General features: G+C 42.9%; 1 protein-coding gene across 6 annotated transcripts in view; it reads right to left on the bottom strand.

Annotated features, from left to right (window-relative positions):
• CUL2 (cullin 2) overlaps nucleotides 1–25,637 on the bottom strand; it is a 124,781-nt gene that overhangs the window by 62,394 nt on the left and 36,750 nt on the right. Inside the window, exons 1-3 of one of the 6 annotated variants that reach the window (XM_063710153.1) lie at nucleotides 24,295–24,473; nucleotides 24,012–24,117; nucleotides 5,575–5,715 (exon numbers count right to left, since the gene is read on the bottom strand). In XM_063710153.1, the coding sequence (XP_063566223.1) occupies nucleotides 5,575–5,693 (119 nt within the window). In that variant the 5' untranslated portion in view covers nucleotides 5,694–5,715; nucleotides 24,012–24,117; nucleotides 24,295–24,473. Of the gene's footprint in view, nucleotides 1–5,574; nucleotides 5,716–8,451; nucleotides 8,705–24,011; nucleotides 24,183–24,294; nucleotides 24,474–24,542; nucleotides 24,793–25,637 lie in introns of those variants that run through there. The other 5 variants (XM_019035388.4, XM_019035391.3, XM_063710152.1 and 2 more) reach the window with 5 other exon arrangements.

The raw sequence follows: 25,637 nt of genomic DNA, 5'->3' as shown, positions 1-25,637 counted from the left end.
TTGAGACCATCCTGGCCAACATGGTGAAACCCTATCTCTACTAAAAATACAAAATTAGCCGGGTGTGGTGGCACATGCCTGTAATGCCAGCTACTCGGGAGGCTGAGGCAGGAGAATTGCTTAAACTCAGGAGGCGGAGGTTGCAGTGAGCCGAGATCACACCACTGCATTCCAGCCTGGCAGCAGAGCAAGACACCATCTCAAAAAAGAAAAAAAACACAAAATAACTAGGTCAGATTTCAACTTAAACATTCTTTCACTAGACTTATCTTTTCCTAAGTCATTTTTTAGGGAGCCAGAATACAAAAACTCCTCTATTTATGAACTTTCCAGTTTAAAAATGTCTCAGTCAGAAACTAAGCTGTTCCAGAATGAAAGCTCTTAGCTGCAACCAAAAGACAGTCCTAACCAGCAGCAAAGTTATTTATTTTATTTCATGTTCTCTATTAAAAGGTGTTTCCTATGCTTGGCTTAATTTTGAGCTTTAACAGTATGAACTCTATTATGCCATGGGTCAAAAACAATGAGAGTTTTGCAATGGGAATAAAAGGAAAGGTTACCTAAAAAAATGAAAATGTAAGACAACCAAAAAAGGATTTGACAATTTAAAAAAATACAATAAAATTAACAGTAAAAAAGAATTTGCTGACTTTTTTTTTTTTTTGAGATGGAGTTTCGCTCTTTTGCCCCGGCAGTGCGGTGGCGCGATCTCAGCTCAATGCAACCTTCACCCTCCGGGTTCAAGCAATTATCTTGCCTACCTCCTGAGTAGCTGGGATTACAGTTAAGCGCCACCATGCCTGGCTAATTTTTTTGTACTTTTAGTAAAGATGGGGTTTAACCATGTTGGCCAGGCTGGTCTCAAACTCCTGACCTCAGGTGATCCACCCGCCTCAACCTCCCAAGTGCTGGGATTACAGGCGTGAGCCACTGAGCCCCGCCAGATTTGCTGGCATTTCTAATGAGAAAGACTACAGATGCAGTATCTACGAAATCATGAATTAGCAAACAAGGATAAAAAATGACTAATTAAATCGAAAATTTTCAAGTGCACAGCTAGTGAATCAATGTAAACAAATATCAATTAGCCTGATATAATTTAGAATAGGGTCAGGCAGTTGCCGATGCACCAAACACACCTGACTATAGATAAAATCTTTTCCCATCTGTAAAATCTAAGAAAGAATGATGGGCTACTACACATAATCTCCATGGTTACTAAGACCTTCTTCTTCTAACACTTGTGAAAAGTGTCAAGGATACAGGTACTTGCCTCAATATTTTTCAATGACATCAAAACTGGTCTATGTTTGAAAGAGATGCCTGATAGAATATAAACTAGAAATGATGGGTGTGGTAGCGCATGCCTGTAATCCCAGCTACTAGGGAGGCTAAGGCAGGAGAATCGCTTGAACTCAGGAGGCAGAGGTTGGAGTGAGCCAAGATTGCACTATTGCACTCCAGCCTGGGCAACAAGAGCAAAACTCCGTCTCAAAAAAAAAAAAAAAAAAAAGAAATGAAGACAACAGTATGCCTGGGTTTAAATGGTGGGAGGATGAACTCATATTCCTACCTGGAAGAAATACGTTGAGGGAAGGCAATATTAAGTCTCCCCTAACAATCATTTTGGACTTACTATAACCTTTTAGATGCCACTTCTCCTCCAGTAGGAAAATGTCTACATTATGCTGCTGGAGTCTGGAATGGAAATCTGTCCTAACAGCTACTTAAAGAGAGAAAACCTTGAGTAAAAGTAAACTAGAACAGGGCCAGGTACAGTCTTTCTATTTATACAAAGTCCAAAAATCAAAGAATTCACCATTGGCCGGTCACGGTGGCTCATACCTGTAATCCCAGAACTTTAGGAGGCTGAGGCGGGGGGAATCACTTAAGATCAGAAGTTCAAGACCAGCCTGGCCAACATGGTGAAACCCCATCTCTACCAGAAATACAAAAATTAGCCAGGCATGGTGGCACGCACATGTAATCCCAGCTACATGGGAGGATGAGGCATGAGAATCACTTAAACCCAGGAGGGGGAGGCTGCAGTGAGCCAAGATCACACCACTGCACTCCAACCCGGGCAACAGAGTGAGACCCTGCCACAAAAAAAAAAAAAAAAAAAATACACCATTATTGTTTATTCTATTTATATAAAGTCCAAGAAAATTCACCATTTAAGAACCACAAAAGGGCCAGATGCAGTAGCTCACGCCTGTAATCCCAGCACTTTGGGAGGCTAAGGCGGGCGGATCACAAGGTCAGGAAATTGAGACCATCCTGGTTAACACGGTGAAACCCTGTCTCTACTAAAAAAATACAAAAAAATTAGCCGGGCATTGTGGTGGGCGCCTGTAGTCCCAGCTACTCGGGAGGCTGAGGCAGGAGAATGGCGTGAACCCAGGAGGCGGAGCTTGCAGTGAGCCGAGATCGAGCCACTGCACTCTAGCCTGGGCGACAGAGCGAGACTCCGTCTCAAAAAAAAAAAAAAAAAAAAAAGAACCACAAAAGGCTGGGTGCGATGGCTCACACCTGTAATCTCAGCACTTCAGGAGTGCCAAGGCACATGGAACACATGAGCCCAGGGGTTTGAGACCAGCTTGGCCAACATGGCAAAACCCCATTTCTACCAAAAATACAAAAATTAGCCAGGCATGGTGGCAGGCACTTTTAATCCCAGCTACTCGGGAGGCTGAGGTATGAGAATCACTTGAACCTGGGAGGTGGAGGCTGCAATGAGCTGAGATCACTGCACTATGTCTAACAAAAAAAAGAACTACAACGCACTATGTCTAATAAAAAAAAAGAACCACAAAAACAACAGGCACAAAAATCAAGATAGTAGTTAGCTCCTACAGAAAGGGGTGGGATTGTGAACTTAGAGGGTCACGTGTTTCGGGTGGGGGTTATAGTGAATGCGGACAATGGTCTATTGTTCAATGTTCTATTGATAATGTAATTGCTTGCATTATAATTATTTGTGCAACGGTGTATTTTATGAACTTGTCCATATTTGTGTTATTCACACTCCCCACAAATGCATGCTAAAAGTTCAGATAATAACACATATTTGAAACAATGTGGAGGGACCTGTTTTTTCCTTTTCAAAGTATTTACATTGTATGGCCCTTAAAATTTCCACTTAAGATATTAAGGGTCAGAAGTGAACTTTATATTCTTGGGCAAAATAACAGGGAAAATGATGGAATTTTACCTTATAACAATTAGTAGCATAGTCTTTTATTTATTTATTTTTGAAACGGAGTCTTGCTCTTATTGCCCAGGCTGTAGTGCAATGGCCCGATCTTGGCTCACTGCAACCTCTGCCTCCCAGGGTTCAAGCAATTCTCCTGCCTCAGCCTCCCGAGTAGCTGGGATTCCAGGCACCCACAACCACGCCCAGCTAGTTTTTGTATTTTTAGTAGAGACGGGGTTTTGCCATGTTGGTCAGGCTGGTCTCGAACTCCTGACCTCGTAATCCGCCCGCCTCAGCCTATCAAACTGCTTGAATTGTAGGCGTGAGACAACGTGCCCGGCCTGTACTCTTTAATCATTATTTTTGCAGACTTTTTATTTTGGGGGTGAGAGAAAATTCATGATCAGGTGAAAAATAACTGGCCCAGCCACCAGCTGGGCAAGGTGGCTCACACCTGTAATCCTAGCACTTTGGGAGGCCAAGGTGGGAGAAGTGATTGAGCCCAGGAGCTCGAGATCAGCCTGGGCAACATAGTGAGAACTCACCTCCACAAAAAAATTTTAAAAATCAGCCAGGTGTGGTAGCACATGCCTGTAGTCCCAGCTACTCAGGAGGCTGAGGTAGGAGGATCTCTTGAGCCTAAGAGGTTGAGGCTGCAGTGAGTTATAGTCACACCACTGTACTCCAGCCTGGGTGACAAAGTGAGACCCTGTCTCTAAAAAGTAAAAATTAAAAAAAAAAAAAAAAAGGATAACTAAACCATATTAGATGGACCAAACAAATAACATCAGAGAAATAACAGTGACTGAAGGGGTCACTTTCCAGGGAAGTAATCTATTTCAAAACCACTTAAAAACCAAGAAATTCACTGTCGATTCTGTACAACGATGAAGAACACATTTGAATTATTTTTTCTTTACCTCCTGTTCATTTTCCCTCTTCTTGCTCTTCTTGTAGTCATCTATAACCAACTCCTCTTCCCTCTCTGCTCCTTGTTTTAGTTAAAATATCCTTAAAAGCACCTATGAACTTGCCTAGCCCAATCTCACTAACATACAAGTAGCAACACTTTTTCAACTTTTATTAAGATTCTTGCCCCAAATCAATCCATAATGTTCCACAGAAAAATTAGCTATCTAATTCAAAGGCAGAATCTGTATTGGTTATCCTCTAGATATACTGGAAAGCATAGGAAATTGGATCTTTAAGATACTATATTCAAGTCTGTGCTCCATCAATTACTACCCGTATGACCCTGGGCAAATAAGTCCCTTACCTCTGAGATCAGTTTCCTCATCCGTTACAGTCAAGTAATTATTTTTGCCCCACTGATCTGATAGACTTGTTTGAGGTATCAAACAACATAAAAAATATAAAAGATCTTTTCAAACTTTGAAGCCTTCCAAAATGTCATCACCCTTTTACATATCTTCAGTGCCCAGAACATAGTTGGCTTAACAAACTTTTCTTACTGCCTACTGCAGTTGTAATGAATTAAATGGTTTTCTGTTGGTCTAAAGAACTTTACTCTTCTTGCATCCACATTCAGCTTAATATTAACAACTGAATTAGGCATTCAGAACAAGCTGAACTACTATCTTATGAAATCAGAGCTTTTCTAAAGAATGTATGCCCCATATAATGAGGGCAGCCCTTCTGTAGCCCCAGAAGATTGCTAGAGAGGACAGCACTAGTTAGGTCTAGCAGATCACTGTCATGGAGGAATGCAGGAAACTAGGCTTCAGGGCATCCTAGAGAAATCACCAATCTGCATTGTTACATAAAACTCTCAATTCATACATGTAGGCAATCTAATGAAAAACACGCTTCCACCCCAGTCACTGAACTTGCTGTTCACTCTCCAGCAAGTGCACTCTTCCCCGCAAAATCACATGGCTTGCTCCCTCGCTGCATTCCAGTCTCTGGTCTAATGTCACCATCCTCAGGGAGGCCTTCCTTGGCCACCCATTCTAAAAGAGCAGCACCCACACAGGTGCTCCAAGCCTCCCCCACATCCTTATCCTGCTTTCATTTATCACAACCTCTTCTTGAAAGCAATGACATTAGATTTTTTTTTGTACCTGTTTAGTATCTATTTCTATTTTTATAATAGAAAGGAATTTTTTTTTGTTCACCAACTGTATTCCCAAAGCCTAAAGTAGTCCTTGACAGATACTAAGTACTCAACAAATACTTGTTGAATGAAAGGTTATCAAATACTGATTGCCATAAAAGAGGTGATGAACCTGGAAATGTAGATGATAATATATTAGAAAATAGTTACATGGGAAAGTTCTTCCATAACATTGAACATGTTCTCAGTTTTCAACAAATTTATCAATTTTAGAACATTGATCAAGCTGCCATTAAAAGGATACGAGAAACGGTCATTCCATGTTGCTCTTTCGACGTATTCCAACATGACCACGGCTTTTATTGTCGTCAAAAGTTTGTTCCATGTTTCATCAAAATCTACTACTCTTGGTTTCAAAGACATTGTGCAAGTGTAGTGTTGAAATCTGTCAATTAAAAAACAATAACAATGTTAGCAATAATTCCATAAGCTTAGTTTTTTTGTTGTTGTTTTTTGTTTGTTTGCTTTGAGACGGAGTCTCGCTCTGTCGCCCAGGCTGGAGTGCAGTGGCGCGATCTCGGCTCACTGCAAGCTCCGCCTCCCAGGTTCATGCCATTCTCCTGCCTCAGTCTCCCAGGTAGCTGGGACTACAGGCACCCGCCACCATGCCCAGCTAATTTTTTGTATTTTTTTTTTTTTAGTAGAGACGGGGTTTCACCGTGTTAGCCAGGATGGTCTTGATCTCCTGACCTCGTGATCCGCCCACCTTGGCCTCCCAAAGTGCTGGGATTACAGGCATGAGCCATCACACCCGGCCAGTTATTTGTTTTTAAAGCACTACATAATTAAATAGCATGATATATGCAAGGAGTGAGAAAAGAACACAGCACACAACAAAATGTTAGCTACCATCTTTTCATGACTATCCAGACAAGAAATTTCACAGACTTTACATTCATTACAAACTCTAGGAAATGGAAAGCTTCTAGTACAAATTATTTATGATCAAGGGTATAGTTTCAAAGATTTATAGTCCTCATTTAATATTGCGAGGGAAAGAAACGGGGACCCACTTAACCAAAAGGCCAACTTCCATCATGGGAAATAATGCAGGACATTCAACCAAAAGGTTTTGGCCCCAAATCCTTGTGGTTTGCACTCCTGAAAGTGGGGAATGAGGCAGCATGCAAGGGAATATGAGAAGACACAAGAAAATGAAAGGCTTTACCTTCCTGGAGCATCAGTTTTGGTATAAGATTAGGGAATAAATTTACATTTATATTAAACCAAACAGGGATGAATTATGGAGTAGAATATAAAATTCACATGACCTTTTAAGATTAAAAAAAAAGATTCCACAGAAATGTCAGGTTTGCAGTGGAGAGCTTAAGGCTCCTTCCCAGATTCTTGGGGTATCTACCTCCCAGTTCTAATGAAAAGCATGGCTCTAGCATGGAACCCCTGGCTCCAGTGAACTTAATGGGCTTTTTTTTTTTTTTTTTGAGACAGAGTCTCACTCTGTTGCCCAGGCTGGAGTGCAGTGGCGCAATCTTGGCTCACTGCAACCTTCACCTCCCAGGTTCAGGTGATTCTCCTGCCTGAACCTCCCGAGTAGCTGGGACTACAGGCGCCTACCACCACGCCCAGCTCATTTTTTGTATTTTTAGTAGAGACAGGGTTTCACCATGTTAGCCAGGATGGCCTTGATCTCCTGACCTCGTGATCCGCCAACCTCGGCCTCCCAAAGTGCAGGGATTACAGGCGTGAGCCACTGCACCTGGCCCTGAATGGGCTTTTAAGGGAGTTCAAAGACTCCTGCCTCAGACAAACTGCATTTAGGAATTAGCTGGTTTCTGGAACAAAACGGTCCCAAATTAAAAGAGAAACTTTCTAAGCTAAATGTAATTGCTCAAAGGAACATTTTTCTGGCAAATGTTTTAACAGCCTCCCTCATGTCTCCCCTTATTAGCAGGACTGTAAGACACCAACCTAGTCTGTAGCCAAGGCCAAAAAAGGATGAAACATCTTTTCTCGTCTCCCACCATAGGGGAAAGGGGAGGCAGAGAATGGGGAGGAGGGAATGATGCATAAAGAGAATGAGCAAAGGGAGCGGGTAGGATGGCGGCCGCACCACCAGCCACGGACTGGGAGAGGCCCTTCTGTGTTTCCAGATGAGAAGAGAGCTCAAGGAATCCCAGGAATAGACTCCATGGAAAAGAATGAAAAAAATCAGAGAAAAGCCAAATATCCAAAAGAGGGTATGCCTTGTTCAACCACATCCTCTTTCCTCAACATACCAAAGCCTCCACCTCCTGGCCTTCAACTCATTCCCAAACTATCTATAACGGATTAGCAGCGATTTTACTCTGCAAAATTGAGGGGAAGGTGGGAGTGGAGGAGGTGGGAGAATCTACTGAGTTTCCTCAGCTCTAAATAAGGGAATTAACCATGCCTCCTTCTCTTCCTTGTTTACTACATCCTATCATCAACTGTGCACATAAGTACTTCCTGAATCCATCCATACTTGTATAGCCCCACAAATACTCCAGAATCAGGCCTTCAGCAGAAATAGTAACAGCTGTTAATATTTACATTGTGTATACTGCGAGCCAAGCACTAGTCTAAGTACCCTGTACAAACTCGTTTAATCCTCCCAACATTCTGACAGGTAGGTCCACTGTTGTCCCCATTTTCTTTTCTTTTCTTTTTTTTCTTTTTTTTTTGAGATGGAGTCTCGCTGTTGTCAGCCTGGGCTGGGGTGCAATGGCGCAATCTCGGCTCACTGCAACCTCTGCTTCCCGGGTTGAAGTGATTCTCCTGCCTCAGCCTCCCAAGTAGCTGAGATTACAGGCGTCCGCCACCACACCCGGCTAATTTTTTATTTTTAGTAGAGACAGGGTTTTTCACCATGTTGGCCAGGCTGGTCTCAAACTCCTGACCTCAAGTGATCCATCCACCTTGGCCTCCCAAAGTGCTAGGGTTACAGGCATGAGCCACTGCTCCTGACCTGTTCTCCCCATTTTCTGAATAAGAAAACTGAGTCACAGGTGATTCAGAAACTTGCTTAAGGTCACAAAACTATGTAATGGTGGCATCAGGATTCAGACCCGTGCTGCGGCTGGTGCTCTAGGCTGCTGTGTGCAACCATGCTGCCTCACTAACATGCTTGGTGAATACTTACTCCTTGCCAGGCACCATTCCAAGCTCTGAGGATACAGTGGACAAAACAAAGCTCTTGACTTCAAGATCAGAATCTCAGATCTTGCCCTTATCAAAGACACAAAAATAACCTACCTAAGCCAAAAAGTTGGCCATGTTACTCTGTACATAAAGTACAAAGTTTGTTATTTCCTTCTACAGACAGCATTCAGTTTAGGCTCAACTGCAACATGGCACCCAAGCTTCCTCTCCTCCTGGTACTCCCTACTGTGACATCATAATCTAGGAACTTCTCTCTGCTTAGAGATCACTGAACACAACAGCCTGATTCATACACTTGCCTTTACCCTTACTATTTTCTCGACCTAAAGTGCTTTTCTTTTCCTTAGCTGCCCCCTCCACCCATTCCACCTAACTCCCACTGATAGTCTAACCTTGGTCCACTAGCTTTTTTTTGTTTGTTCCTGAGACAGAGTCTCCCTCTGTCACCCAGGCTCGAGTGCACTGCAACCTCCACCTCCCGCATTCAAGTGATTCACCTGCCACAGCCTCTCAAGGAGCTGGGGGATTACAGGCGCGAGCCATCGCACCCTAATTTTTGTATTGTTAATAGAGACAGGGTTTCACCATGTTGGCCAGGCTGGTCTCGAACTCCTGAGGCTCAGGTGATCCGCCCACCTTGGCCTCCCAAAGTGCTGGGATTATAGGTGTGAGCCATTGTGCCTGGCCTACATCTGCTTTTAAGAAACTTTCTTGGACCATTTAAGCTAGGTAAGGTGTCCTATCGTAGGTATTACCTGAGAACTCCACACTTTCCTCTATTAGAGCACTTCATCGCTCTGAACTGTAATTACCTGAGTGTTTCTGAGAGTGGGGACAATTCTGTAACTGCATACCAAAAAGCTAGCGATGCTCCCCTCACATTCGCTTTCTCCTCTTATAAAATGGAATCATATTATACACACTGCTTGTAAATTAGTTTAACAGTTGCACAGACTTTTCTTGCTTTATGGAATCAGACTGACACTGACTTCTCTGTTGAGACTGATAGATTTCTGGTACCATAGGAAAATACACAGTTACAATCCATGCTTGGATGGATAGAAAATCTGGAAGCCAAGGTGCAAGAAGCACCAGCCTCGTGAAACACACCAAAAACTGACAAACCAATAGCAGGAAGGTATGCTGAGACAGTCTGTCAAGATTCTCTGCTTGCCCAGCAGAAAGCTCATATAACTAGGAAAATTAAGTTTCTTAAAAATGTTTAATAATAACATTCAGGGAAGGTTTACACAAGGATGTGAAAGAGACAGGGCAAAGAAGAAAGAGGACCACAGTCACACTATTTCTACCCCTCAAGCTGTCAAACAACTCATAAATCTATCAGTCTTGTTCTTCATTCCTGCGCCTTAACGAGATTCCCATGCACACTCAGATTGTGTCCCATCAAGTAACTGCAAAAATCCAAATCTCCTGAAATCACCACAGACCCTTTTAGTTTTCTTGTGAGTTCCACTCTTGCAACAATGGGGTTTTAGACACACAGGTCCAGTGGCTAGGGCCACTTATGGGCCCTAAAACACACACACACACACACACACACACACACACACACACACGCACACTCCACATTTTTAAAAATTGCAAAATAAAAATTTCTATTTAATTACCTGTTTCCAGAAAACATTATGTCAACATTAATACAATATTTGCAACATTTTTGTCACATTTGAAAACACTTGTAGATTTGATTTCCTCACAGCATAATTTCTAAATATGCATGATTGTCAATAATAATTACAAAAGTGAATTATAAAACGCAGTTACCATATGACCCAGCAATTCCACTCCGAAGTATAAAGAAAAATAAAACTCCCAAGAGAAATACAACATATTCACATAAAAACTGGTACACAAATGTTCACTGCAGTATTATTCATAAAGGCCCTTGAAATAGCTCAAGTGTCTATCAACTGATAAATGGTTAAAATGCAATATATCCATACAATAAATTATTATTTGGCAATACGAGGAAATGAAGTACTGATACACACTATCACATGGATGACCCTCAAAAACATTCTACTAAGTGAATGAAGAGGGCCACAAAATAGCCACATAATGTATGAATCTATTTATATAGATTATCAAGAACAGGCAAATCTAGAGACAGAAAATAGGTGAGTGGTTGACTAGGAAACTTGGGGGGAAAATGGGAAATGACTGCCAACAGGGTGAGGAAAATGCTCTAAAGTTGATTGTCATGATAGTTGCACAACTCTGGGAATATACTAAAAACCATTAAATTGTATATTTCAAATAGGTAAACTGAATGGTATGTGACGTATATCTCAATAAAGCTGCTATACATTTAAAAACAAATTATAAAATCCTACCAAAAATTTTAGAGCAATTTAATGGGGATGAAGTGGAAGTAAGTATCAATACATCCATATGGTCATTTAGCATAAAATTCTGAAATCTCAATCTCTCTCCCACCACTCCCGTGTACGACCTCATTGCCACCTCCCATTGAATGAGGCAATAAATGTTATGTGTTCCTGGGTGTATTTTATACATATATGTGATTTGTTACTCCCTTTTACATAATACAAACATGGTATTTTTTTCATCTGTTTTACATAAATGGTATACTATTCGGATTGTTAGATATCTGCTTTTTTCTCTTAAAAGTATATTTGTGGCCAGGCACAGTGTCTCACGCCTGTAAGCCCAACACTTCGGGAGGCCAAGGTGGGTGGATCACTTGAGGTCAGGAGTTCGAGATCAGCTGGCTGACATGGTGAAACCCCATCTCTACTAAAAATACAAAAAAAATTAGCCAGGTGTGGTTGTGGGCACCTGTAGTCCCAGCTACTCCGGAGGCTGAGGCAGGAGAATGGCATGAACCCAGGAGGCGGAGCTTGCAATGAGCCGAGATCGTGCCACTGCACTCCAGTCTGGGCAACAGAGCAAGACTCCGTCTCAAAAAAAAAAAACAAAAAACAAAAACAAACAAACAAAAAAAAACAAACAAAAATTAGCCGGGTGTGGTGGTGGCTGCCTATAATCCCAGCTACTCAAGAGGCTGAGGAGGAGAATCGCTTGAACCTGAGAGGTGGAGGTTGTAGTGAGCCAAGATCATGCCACTGCACTCCACTCTGGACAACAGAGCAAGACTCCGTCTCAAAAAATAACAATAATAAAATAAAAAGAAATAAAAATCAGGCCAGACGTGGTGGCTTACACCTGTAATCCCAGCACTTTGGGAGGCCGAGGCAGGCGCATTACCTGAGGTCAGGAGTTCAAGACCAGCCTGACCAACATGGAGAAACCCGGTCTCTACTAAAAACACAAAATTAGCCGGGCATGGTGGCACATGCCTGTAATCCCACCTACTCAGGAGGCTGAGGCAGGAGAATCGCTTGAACCCAGGAGGCGGGATTTGCGGTGAGTCGAGATCGTGCCATTGCATTTCAGCCTGGGCAACAAGAGTGAAACTCCGTCTCAAAAAAAAAAAAAGAAAAGAAATAAAAATAATATTAAAAATATATATTTACAGATGTAATGATATGCTGTCTGAAATCTGCTTCACAAACAGCTTGCTCATGAGTTGATAACTGTTAAGGATGAATAACAGGGACATGGGGATTTATTACAGTATTCTTTTTTTGTATGTGTTTACAATTTTCCATAATAAAGGAATTTAAAAATCCTACTCCTCATAAACATCATTAATATTTTCATAAATTTAGGGGAGAAAGCACATCATCTCTAACTGAAAGCCGTTACTAACCTTCCCTTCTGAGAATCTTAACTTTCCTGTGAGTTTTAGGTTTCCAAAGTTGTAGGAGAGCTCACAAAACACATGGTACTGTCCCTAAATGTGATGTGTTAACATAGCCTGACAAAATGTCCACCCCCAAAAAACTTAAATTACTAATAGCAGAAATAAAAAATATATACGTTTGTTAAGATCAGGTGAAAATTTTTTTTTTTTTTTTTTTTGAGACGGAATTTCTGTTTTGTTGCCCAGGCTGGAGCGCAATGGCGTGATCTCGGCTCACCACAACCTTCACATCCCAGGTGTAAGCAATTCTCCTGCCTCAGCCTCCCAAGTAGCTGGAATTACAGGCTTGCGCCACCACACCGGTGTAATTTTGTATTTTTTTTTTTAGTAGAGACGGGGTTTCTCCATGTTGGTCAGGCTGGTCTCAAACTCCCAACCTCAGGTGATCCCCCTGCCTCAACCTCCCAAAGTGCTGGGATTACAGGCGTGAGCTACTGCACCCAGCCCGACATTTTTCATATAAAGAGATTTATTCCTGTGAACTCACTTGCTGGAGCAAAAAAACAATTTAGATAATTTCAGCAGGTAAAAGTTACAGTATCTCAAAAGATGCATTTTGGTGTTTTGTATTTTACTTGCCTTCTAAAAGTATAATTATCAATAATGTAAATGGCTAACCACTTACTATTTTGATTCTCTTTATAGTGAACAAAACTCCTGAATGACGATTTATTTCAGTACAGATCAGCAGCACCAATAAAAATTTGGCATCCAAAAATTATCAGTAAGATACAATAGAGTGGTCTAAATTGACTTCAGATAGTTAAGACACCATAATTAGTTTTTTAAATGCCACTCAATAGGCTTAGAGCAGATTTCCTTCTAAATGCATAAAATGAGAAAATACTTAAGATCCAATAAAGAGCCTTACAGCAGTCCCCTGCCTTATCCAAGGGGATACATTTCAAGATCCCCAGGAATGCCCGAAACTATGTTTTTTCATATACATACATACCTATGATAAAGTTTATTATATAAATCAAGCACAGTAAGAGATTAACAATAACTAGCAGTAAGATATAACAATTATAACAATATGCTATAATAAAAGTTACATGAGTATGGTCTCTCAGAATATCTCACTGTGCTGTACTCGCCCTTCTTGTGAAGGTGTGAGACAATACAATGCCTGTGTAATGAGATGAAGTGAGGTGAGTGACACATGCATCGGAAGGTCGGCATTAGGCTACTTACTACTGACCTTCTGTATTCCTGAATATGTGTTACAGTCCCTGACTTAGAGTAAATGGCTTGGTGTCATTCGTCTCTGGGGATCCCTTGCTGAGTCTTCAAATAGGCTCAATGCTTTCTGGCACAGTATGTTGCCATCAAGTGGAACTTGTCTCTGCTCATGTCTTCCACCCACCAGTGTAATGCCTTTTCCAAATTAACTAAGCACTTATTACATGATATAACTATCACTTTTACAGATTGACATTTGACAGCAAAACTAGTAAGAATTTATTTCTTCACAATTTCTTTTCTTTCATAATTGTGAAGAAAGAAAAACAAATTCTTATTAGACCTGCTTACAGTAGGTCTTAGCAATCTCAGTCTATTATTTTTTTCTTTCCTCATTGAGAACTTTCAACTTTTCATGTAAAGGAAGCACTCTATGGCAGAAGCCTCTCTGGTGTATCCATATTGCTAGGATCACTACTCCTGTACTTTGGGGGCCCTTACTAAGTAAAATCAGGGTGACTTGAACACAAATACTGCAAAACTGCAACAGTCTATCTGATAATCAAGACAGCTACTAAGTGACTAATGGCAGGAGGCATCCACAGCGTAGAGATGCTGGACAAAGGGATGATTCACGTCTGAGCAGGACAGTGCAAGATTTCATCACACTACTGAGGACAGTACAGAATTTAATTATGAGTTATTTCTGAAATTTTCCATTTAATATTTGCAGACCCCATTGACCGTGGGTAACTAAAATGCAGAAAACAAAACTGTGAATAAGGGAGGCAGGGAGGTGGAATACCATATTAACTTGGCATTATTTTCCATTTCCATAGGTGGGCCCAAAGCTGCCAATGGTGCACAATGACCAAATATGTTGCCATCATTTAATATTAAAATAAGCTCCAAGAATGCATCTAAACATTTTCATCTTGCTGTATCAAATGAGCGAGCCACTGGATGTAACTAAGAATACCCTTTCTTATTTGGAGGTTAAGGGTGCAACGTTTTTTGTTGCAGTAAGGTTTGACCCACGGAGCTCTAAGTACTCCATAAACAACATTTCCATCATGACTCTCTGGCTTTAGAATTCCCATTTTTAATTATTTATTTATTTATTTATTTTTGAGACAGGGTCTTGTTCTGTCACCCAGTGCAGTGGTGTGATCCTGGCTCACTGCAGCCTTGACCTCCTGGGCTCAAGTGATCCTCCCGCCTCAGCCTTCTGAGCAGCTGGGACTACAGGCACACACCACTGCACTGAGCTACTTTTTTGTATTTGTAGAGATGGGGTTTCACTATGTTGCCCAGGCTGGTCCTGAACTCCTGAGCTCAAGCTTCCACCAGCCTTCGCCTCCCAAAGTACTAGGATTACAGGTGTGCGCCACCACACCCAGCCTAGAATTTCTAGTAGGTTTTTTACAAAAAGAAATGAGTTGGGAAAAAAAGAGTGAACAGACATATGGTGTGTGCCAAAATGTATACTGCAGGAAAACATCTTGAAGTCTCAAAAAGGGTGACACGGTGGGGAGTAGGGAATGTATTCATAATACAATAAGTTACAGAAGCCATTTGCACCCAGGTGTGGTGGCTCACACCTGTAATCCTAGTACTTTGGGAGGCTGAGGTGGGAGGATCACTTGAGCCTGGGAGTTTGAAAACAGCCTTAGCAACATAGAGAGACCTGGTCTTTACAAAAAATAAAATTATAGTAGCTGGGCCCTCTGGTAACACGCACCCGCAGGGAGTCCCAGCTACTCAGGAGGCTAAGGTGGGAGCTTGGCTTGAGCAAAGGAGACTTCAAGGTTACATTAAGCTACAATGGCACCACCACACTCCAGCCTGGGCCAAAAGACCAAGATCTTGTCTCAGAAAAGCAGCTACCTGCTTCCAAAAATGAACCCACTGCACCAGAATAAAAGACCCCTCTCTGCAATGAACTTTAGACTCCCATAAGACTGCACAGCCTATACTCTGTTTCTTAAGTTTTCACATCACTCTTGTCAGCTTGAAGTTTAATGCCATTTTCACTTGCTTTCTCATTTTTTGTTCAATAATCTAGTCAATGAATTTAAGAAACTGACATTTTTTTAAAAAACTATTCTCATATATGTATCCCCAATCTCAGGTAAGTTAGAGAATTTGAATTTCTGAGTCTCTCATGACTAGGCAAGCCCATTTTGTATGAATACTAGACAAAGCTAGAACCAACCAGCCTTTACACAAATTATCAAAACATTGAGAACAAATTTTTTGGCTGTGTGCAGTGGCCCATACCTATAATCCCAGCACTTTGCGAGGCCAAGATGGGCAGACTGCTTGAGCCCAGGAGTTCGCAGCCAACCTGGGCAACATGGTGAACCCCGCCTGTACAAAATACAAACAGATTAGCCAGGTGTGGTGGCATGCACCTGTAGTCCCAGCTACTAGGGAAGCTGGGATGGGAGGATCACTTGAGCCCAAGATGTGACCACACCACTACAATCTACTGTATTTGCTGGCTGCTATATAATACATTACATCCTGCCTATGTCCTGACACTGCTATAGAAGACACAGGCATGGAAGAATAATTAAAAAGGGGATACAATTATGGCAGATGCATATCAATTAACCCTCTAGCAACTTTCTTGACACCTCCTGTTTACAATCCCAAAGAGAGCCAGTGAGTTGGCTCAAGTTTGTAATCCCAGCATTTTGGGAGGCCAACGTGGGAGGATCACTTGAGCTCAGGAGTTCAAGACCAGCCTGGGAACACAGCAAGACATCATCTTGACTGAAAAAAAAAAAAAAAATTTGCCTGCAGTGAGTTATGATCACACCACTGCACTCCAGCCTGGGCAACAGAGCCAGACCTTGTCTCTCAAAATAAAAAGTTCCGATATATGCTACGACAAGGATTAACCTTGAAGATATTACGCTAAGTCAAATACACTAGACACAAGGTGAAAAATATCTTACGGTTCTACTTAAACAAAAGTATGTATGTGGGCAAATTCATAAAGACAGAAAGAAGGATGAGATGTTATCAGATGCTGGGGGAAGGGGAAATGGGGAGCTACTGCCTAATGGTTGTACAGTTTCTGTCTAGTAACGAAAAAGTTTTGGAAATGGTGGTTTTGGAAATGGTGGTGAGGGTCACAACGACACTGTAAATGCAATTAACACCACTAAACTATACACTTAATGATGGTTAAAATGGTAAATTTTATGTTATGTATGTTTTAAGCGCTTAAAAACTAGATCACAGGTACAAAGTTCTGATGTCAGAGAAGTATCTGAATCTCACTGCAAAATGCTCTCTAAAAATTTTTAAATGGATGCATTCTAATCAAAATAATACTTGGTACTATGATGACAAAATACTATTTTTGGTTCAGACACACTTTTATCAAATAAAAGAGAAATATCTTGAGATAAAATTTTTCTGAAGGCTCAGGACTACTTGGGGATCTTTCTCTTGATGTCACATTATTCATTATTTTGGTAACTATACACTACTTACATAATTACTACGACTATTACAAAGGTATCTTTGGCTAAGCATGGTGGCTCATGCTTGTAATCCCAGCAGTTTGGGAGGCCAAGGCAGGCAGATCACTTGAGGTCAGGAGTTCGAGACCAGCCTGGACAACATGATGAAACCCCATCTCTACTAAAAATACAAAAATTAGCCGGTGTGGTGGCAGGTGCCTGTAATCCCAGCTACTCAGGAGGCTGAGGCAGGAGAATCGCTTGAACCCAGGAGGCAAAGGTTGCAGTGAGCCAAGATCAAGCCACTGCACTCCAGCCTGCGTGAGAGCAAGACTCCATCTCAAAAAAAAAAAAAAAGAAAGAAAAAGGAAAAAAGAAAGCTATCTTCTATTTCCCACCGTCAGAAAATAGCAGTTATAAATAAAGGGGAAAGGCAAGCATTAATCCTGTGGTAATGAGTTGTAATCAAAGGTATCATTTACAAACTCATGGTTTTGAATACACAAACACACATATACATGCAGATAAAAAGATATAAACATAGATGTTTGTGTATGCATGGATGAATATACATATATTTCTAGCTCTGTTCACTGAGAAGGGCCTAGGAGGAATGACACCACAGTGGCAATGGGCACACATAGAACTTAGATCTTGGTTTCTAAATATCATTCTCCAAAAAAAGAAACCAGAGCTCCTCCTTGGAAAAGTGATTGATTCCAGGGCTGAAGCAGGAAAAATACAAGTTGAACCTAGAACACCTATGATGCCAGAAATAGAAGGTGCTTTCCCCCCACAAAGAGGGTGGGGGCATATCGAAAGGACACAAGTTAAACTAAAGGTCAAAACTGGAACAAATCAGAGCAACAAAATAATGAATGATAGGATTAGATTATAAACCACAGGCAGGTCACAGTGACTCATGCCTGCTGTAATCCCAACACTTTGGGAAACCAAGGCAGGAGGACTGCTTGAGCCAAGGAGTTCAAAACCAGCCTGGAGCATAGCCTGTACTTTCTCTCCTTCAACTGAATTAAAACAAGGCTGAGATATTTTTTTAAATTTACATATGGCAAATCCATGTTTCATTCTTTGAAAAGCAACCTACGATAGAGAAAGACTAAGTCACTGAATTAATAGATGTAACTAACATTATTTATAATGTTAAACTATATAAAAGAGGCCAGGCACGGTGGCTCACACCTGTAATCCCAGCACCTTGGAAGGCCGAAGAGGGCGGATCTCTTGAGGTCAGGAGTTCAAGACCAGACTGGTCAACATGGCAAAACCCTATCTCTACTAAAAATACAAAAATTAGTCAGGTGTGGTGGCAGACACCTGTAGTCCCAGCTACTCGGGAGGCTGAGGCAGGAGAATCACTTGAACCCAGGAGGCAGAGGTTGCAGTGAGCTGAGATTGCGCCACTGCACTACAGTTTGGGTGACAAAAGTGAAACTCTGTCTCAGACAAGCAAACAAGACACAGTATCAGTCTGAATTTTTAATTCTCCAGAATAACAAAGCTTAAAGCAAAAGGAAATATTCCACCTCTCCTCCTCCAAAAGAAAAATCAACAGGGTTCAAGGCACCCCGAAAGTTTCTACAGATCCAACATCACAATCTTAACCTAACACTACTACTGTCTCAAAACTTTTAAGAATCAAAGGGATTGTCTCCAATAAGCCTTTCCCAATGAAAAGCCAAATATAAAGTACTTATATAGAAATCTATACATTCTTAAAGGTAACCCAAAGATTATGCTAACTGCAGTATGACAGATACGTTTACCAGTAAGATTCAAACCCAGGCACAGAGCCAAATCACTCTGAATAGATATTGTGATTAACTGATTACTGAGAGAGGGTTCAGTCATACATCTCATAGATCAATAACTTGTTATAAATCTCATAACATTCCAAATCGCTGCTTGTTTTTCCAAGATTTAACATGAGCCAGTCGTAAGTCCTCATAATATTAAGATTCTAGGGCTGATCCTGTCATCAATTTACTTAAAAACAACTGATAGTTGGACAGGCCTGGTGGCTCACACTTGTAATCCCAGCACTTTGGTAAGCCGAGGCAAGTGAATCATGAGGTCAGGAGTTCAAGACCAGCCTGGCCAACATGGTGAAACCCCGTCTCTACTAAAAATACAAAAAAATTAGCTGGGGGTGGTGGTGGGTGCCTGTAATCCCAGTTACTTGGGAAGCTGAGGCAGGAGAATCTCTTGAACGCCAGAGGCAGAGAATGGAGTCAGCCGGGATTGTGCCACTGCACTCCAGCCTGGGTGACAGTGTGAGACTCCATCTCAGAAAATAACAATAATAAAAAATAACTGGCTGGGTGCGGTGGCTCACACCTGTAATCCCAGCACTCTGGGAGGCTGAGGCAGGCAGATCACAAGGTCAGGAGATTGAGACCATCCTGGCTAACACAGTGAAACCCCGTCTCTACTAAAAAAATACAAAAAATTAGCCAGGCATGGTGGCGGCTGCCTGTAGTCCCAGCTACTTTGGAGGCTGAGGCAGGAGAATGGCGTAGACCCAGGAGGCAGAGCTCGCAGTGAGCTGAGATCGCGCCACTGCCCTCCAGCCTGGGTGACAAAGCGAGACTTCGTCCCCAAAAAAATAAAAATAAAAATAACTGTTAGGGCCAGGCGCGGTGGCTCACACCTGTAATCCCAGCACTTTGGGACGCTGAGGAAGACGGACCACAAGGTCAGGAGATCAAGACCATCCTGGCTAACACGGTGAAACTCCATCTCTACGAAAAATACAAAAAATTAGCCGGGCATGGTGGAAGGCGCCTGTAGTTCCAGCTACTCGGGAGGCTGAGGCAGAATGGTGTGAACCCGGGAACCAGAGACACAGCCAGACTCTGTCTCAAAAAAAAAAAAAAAAAAAACTGATAGTGCATATGAAACATTGCTTTCAATCATAGCCAGATATTTTTCCAGAATACACAAAGAACAGGCAGATAAGGTAGAACACAAAACAAACAGTGCAAACTTTTGTAAAGTCTCACAAAAAGAAACAGCTTTTTGCAGTGAGGGAGGAAGGGCATAAGGGTTGAAAAACTGTTGGGTGCTATGTTCAGCACCTGAGTGACGGGATCATTGTATCCTAAACCTCAGCACCACACAATACACCCGGGTAACAAACCTACGTGTGTGTACCTCCTGAATCTAAAATGAAAGTTGAAAAAGATAAAAATAAAGAAACAAGCAGCCTGGCCAACATAGTGAAACCTCGTCTCTACTAAAAATACAAAAATTAGCTGAGAGTGGTGGAGGGCGCCTGTAGTCCCAGCTCGGGAAGCGGAGGCTGCAGTGGGCTGAGATTGAGCCCCTGCACTCCAGCCTGAGCGACTCTGTCTCAAAAAAAAAAAAAGAAACAAGAAACAAGGCCGGGCACAGTGGATCACGCCTGTAATCCTAACACTTAGGGAGGCTGAGGTGGGAAAATTGTTTGAGCCCAGGAGTTTGAGACCAGCCTGGGCAACACACTGAGACCCTCTTTGTTCTGTCACCCAGGCTGGAGAATAGTGGCTCACTGCAGCCTCCACCTGCTGGGTTCAAGTAATCCTCTCACCTCAACCTCCCTAGTAGCTGGGATTACAGGCCTGCACCACCACACCTGGCTAATTTCTGTATTTTTTGTACAGACAGGGTTCGCCATGTTGCCCAAGCTGGTCTCAAGCTGCTGGGCTCAAGTGATCCACCCACCTCAACCTCCCAAAGTGCTGGGATTACAGGCCTGAGCCACCGTACGTGGCCAGAAACAGCTTTTTAAACAACTCCACACCTGTAGGTCAAAAACTTAACGAGACCAGCCTGGCCAACATGGTGAAGCCCCATCTCTACTAAAAATACAAACTCCAGCCTGGGTGACAGAGCAAACACCATCTCAAAATAAATAAATAAATAAATGAACTTAACAAGGGCAGGGACCAAATCAGAAAATGCTGCAGTACTCCACAGTTTTACCCTCTTTCTACATTCTCTGTGTTCTCATCCTATTTCATAATTTAACTACTATTTAACACTCTAAAAAATACAAATGTCAAAGTAAAGTGTACTACTGTTTCTGCAAAGTGGGAACAATATTTGCTTATATGTCCACAAATATTTTTTTCCAAGGAGATCTAAGAAACGGCTAACAATGTTTGGCTCCAAGGAAAGCTGGATGACAAGGGTACAGGAAGTGGAGGGAGATTTTCATTCTATTCCCTATTGACAATTTCATATTTTGGTTTTCTGTTTGTTTTAGACAGGGTCTCACTCTGTCACTCAGGCTGGAGTGCAGTGGTGCAATCATAGATCACTGCCACTTCCAACCTGGTCATCTGGCCTCAGCTTCCCAACAGCGGGTACTACAGGCGTGGGCCACCACGCCTGGCTAATGTTTTTTAAATTATTTTTTGTAGACATCGGGTCTCACCATGTTGCCCAGACTAACATCTTAAATTTTGAGCCATGTGAATATAGTTTTTGTTCAAAACATTAGTATACCAATAAATAAATGCTGATGACTCTCCATATCCATCTTTCTCTCTTCACTAGAACTTAAGTGCCATGAAGCCAGAAATTTTTTAACCACTATATCCACACATCTGGTTTAAAGCTGGTGCTTGAGAAGCCCTCGTTGAATGGCTGAATCACTCCTTAACCTCTCACTAAGTTCCACACTTATTTCCAATCACCTACTTCTCACCTCCACTTGAACAACGAAATCCAACTTAACATGTCCAATCCAACCCCATCCCATACAACAGCCTGCTTCCCCCAACCTCTTCTTCATCTCAGTACACAGCATCATCATCCTCCAGCAGAAGCCAAAAACCCAGAATTGACCCATCCCAACTGCATGCTCATCCAAAACACGACAATTTCAGTAAGTATCTTCAACTCCAAAATAAATCTCAAAACGTTTTCACTTGTACCTTAACCCTCCACAGCCACTGCTCTTCTCACTGGTCTCCTTGTGTCTCTCTTCTCCAATCAACAGTCTGATTCTCAATCAGACCTCCCAGTTTAGAAGAGTTCCAAAAGCCTTTTAATGTATCTAAGAACAAAAGCAACATGATCCAGCCCCTGGCTAGGACCCACCTTTAATCTCTTACTAGGGTCCACCTTAAGCCAATTTCAGTTTGTTCAATCCAAGTTTGATAGCACCTCAGGGTGTTTCCATTTGTTCCTCCCTAAAATAGGAAAACTGTTCCCTCAGAATTTCAAACTTCACCTCAGGAAGTTCTTTTCTGGTTACAGTATCTGAAGTAATCTCCCAATCACTACCACAACTCCTTACCTTATTTCCCACACAGCACTTATTCTCTGAGATTATTTCTTATTTACTGTCTGTCTCTCCATCCCAAGCCAGAATTGACACTCCAAGAGGATAGAAATTTAATGGGTTGGACAGGTGTGGTGGCTCACGCCTATAATCCCAGCACTCTGGGAGGCTGAGGAGGGCGGATCATGAGGTCAAGAGATCAAGACCATCCTGGCCAACATGCTGAAACCCAGTCTCTACTAAAAATACAAAAATTAGCTGGGCGTGGTGACGTGCGCCTGTAGTGCCAGCTACTCAAGAGGCTGAGGCAGGAGAATTGCTTGAACCTGGGAGGCGGAGGTTGCAGTGAGCCGACATCGTGCCACCGCAGTTCAGCCTGGTGACAGAGCGAGACTCCGCCTCAAAAAAAAAAAAAAAATGTAATGTGTCTTGTTTACCCTTGTAACCTTAATGCCTGCAGCACTGCTTGACAAATAAATCAGGTGCTTAATAAATATCTGTCAACTGCCAGACAACGCAAAAATGACTTTAAAGAAGGTAAATACATTTAATCTAGTGACAAACTGGTGAGGGTAAAAGACATGGATAATCTTCACATTTATAGAACACTGAAAGCCACCAGCAAGGATGGAGAATGAAGAGTATTTCAGATGCAGGAGAACATCCAAATACTCAAAAGGCAATTGAAAAGGAATTTTTCCCATGCTATGTGCATGCACATTGTAGAAATGTTCCCCCAACTCATAAACAGCAATTGAAAAAAACAAGTAATTCAAAACACTGTGGGCTGGGCGCAGTAGCTCAGGCCTGTAATCCCAGCACTTTGGGAGGCCTAAGCAGGCGAATCACCTGAGGTCAGAAGTTCGAGACCAGCCTGGCCAACATGGTGAAACCCCATCTCCACTAAAAATACAAAATTAGCCGGGCATGGTGGCGCATGCTAGTAATTCCAGCTACATGGAAGGCTAAGGCAGAAGAATTGCTTGAACCCGGGAGGCGGAGGTTGCAGTGAGCCGAGATCGCACCACTGCACTCCAGCCTGGGTGACAAGAGCAAAACTCCTTCTCAAAACAAAAAAACTGTGTACTTCTCTTATCTCACGTGACTCTTTTGGAAGGATCTTCCAGATACTGTATACGGGCAAAAGAAGCAAAGTATAGCTCATTTGTTCATGTGTCTGTCTTGAAAAGGAATGTAAGACTCTAAAGGGTAGGCAACAGTGTTTTGAATGTTTTTAAGCGATTATTATGTAGTCAGTTGTCAATCAGATCAAAGTGATTATTTCCCATACTTTACTACGAAGGTAGGCTTGGCCAGGTCTAGTTCAAAGACGTTTATGTTGAACAGTCACAATCTATAGCGAATGTTAATATTTTGCATCTTATCTTCAAAATTTAAACGCCCAGGGTACTGGCCTTCAACTGTTAATATTAATCCATGGGGCAAAGGTGTGGGCTTAACATTAATAACAGTCTGCAATTCACAGATGTTTTATTTGCATGCACGTAATGGTAGGGAATGGTCCAGACTCCCTAGAGGGTAAGCAAGTGCTAGAAAGCGTGTGAGGATCTTATTTCACCAGACCCTAAGGGTTAAGACAAGAGGTCTAGTATGCATGTAGGATACTCCTCCCCAAAGCTATCAATCTTTGCAGTCTGCGGAAACAAAAGTGAAAACACTCGTGGTAAGGATGCATGAGATGCCCCCCACACACACACACAAACACACAGGGTTGTGTATTCGTGTGAGCACGTAAATATGTAGAAGAATACACGCACTCTCACCTTCCCACCTTCGAAGGAAAATGGGGCCGCGGGAGAGGCGGCCAAGATCGGGTTGGGGAGGCCCGGGATCCAGTCCAGGGGGTGGCAGGGCTTAGGGGTCAGCGCTCTGGGGAGCCGAGGTCACTTACAGGATACCATCTTCCCGGGCCTCCCCCTTTCATCCCTCTCCCCACACCTCGTCGCCCCCAACTCCTCTCCTCCGCCCCAGCCCCGCCACCCATTAACCGGGAAGGGAAGTTTCCCGGCGCCTGCAGCCCGGCTCCCCGACCCTCAGCGGGGTTACCTTCTGCAGAAGCAGGGCAAGGGGCAGGGGACAAGGGGAGGGGGAGGCAGCCCGAAGGAGTGAAAGACGAAGCCCCGGCGAGGAAGGTGGGCGGAGGCGGCGGCGGCGGCTGTCAGCTCGCGTTCCCCTGCTCACAGCGCTGCCATTACTGTGCGCCGAGGCCGCCTCCCCGGCTGGCCGCCGCCACCGGCCCCGGAGACGCGGGGGGTGGGGAGCGAAGCCGGGGGAGCCCGCGCGCCGACACTCACCTGTCTCCGCGAGGAAAGACAGCAAAGTCCAAGGCCGCCGCCGCTCCCCGGCGGGACAGGGGCGGTAGGGAGGGGGGGGAAGGGGAGAAGGACAGACCGATCACGGGATCCGTAAAACAATCGTCCTCCTCTGCCTCCGGCTTTGCCCAACACACACCCTCCGGTCTCCTTCTTCCGCTGCTGCCAAATCCCCCCCCCGCCCCCCGGAAAGCAATGGTACAGGCCGCGTTACGGCAAGCGCAGGGAGCCAAGCTTCGTGTGATTGCGAAAGGCCACGGAAATTAATATTCCAAGTGATTCCTTGCTGGGCTTGCTGTCAATGAGGCAATTGCGGTTCGCTGAGCTGATGGACACAGTACCCACCCACTACCCGTTAGTCCAGGGACTGCTAATAACAATATGTTGGAATGGTGCTTTCAACAGAAGTATGTTTTCCTTGTTTCAGACCTATGTGAATATCCTAAGACACCACAATCCTCTTGCCACACACTTCCATGGGCTTTGCAAATGATCAAAAATAAATTAGCAAAACTACTTTTCCTCTCTGACAAACTCTTTTTCTTGTTAGTTTTTATCTACAGAGAATTTCTTGGACATACATGTATTTTCGATAAAGAAACTTCACATCTTTTTCACTAATACCCCACCTTCACCAAGCCCCAAGCCTATCAGTGTGAAGGGTTTTCCTTCCTTGGAGTTTTAAACGGTAAAGCTGATAAAAATGTAGAATTACTCATCACCTCCTCATATATGCAGGGCCACAGAGGAACAAAAGCCCGGCCTTAGTGCTTTTTGCCTTTCATATCCTCAAGAGCTCACCATCAGGGTCTTGTTCATTTATACGATTCAGCAAGCTTTTCCCTCCCATCCCTTCCTTCCAAACTGCCCGAACCCTTCAAGGCCCATTTAAAACCCTGCCTCCAGACCTGATCAATCCCTAGAGCCTTCCTCCTCTTCTAATCTGCTTCTCTCGGTACTTGAAGTCTCTACTCTTTATTTCAGTAAAGGGTTTTTATATACGAAATTCAATTCAACAGTATGTTTCCATTATGTGACCTTTTTTTCCTCCCATGTTTTCCCACTTTTAATCTAGTG

The sequence above is a fragment of the Gorilla gorilla genome, chromosome 8, assembly GCF_029281585.2.
Source record: "Gorilla gorilla gorilla isolate KB3781 chromosome 8, NHGRI_mGorGor1-v2.1_pri, whole genome shotgun sequence".
Classification (NCBI taxonomy): domain Eukaryota; kingdom Metazoa; phylum Chordata; class Mammalia; order Primates; family Hominidae; genus Gorilla; species Gorilla gorilla.
Note: the sequence above shows the minus strand (reverse complement) of the source record. Positions and strands in the feature narration are given on the sequence as shown.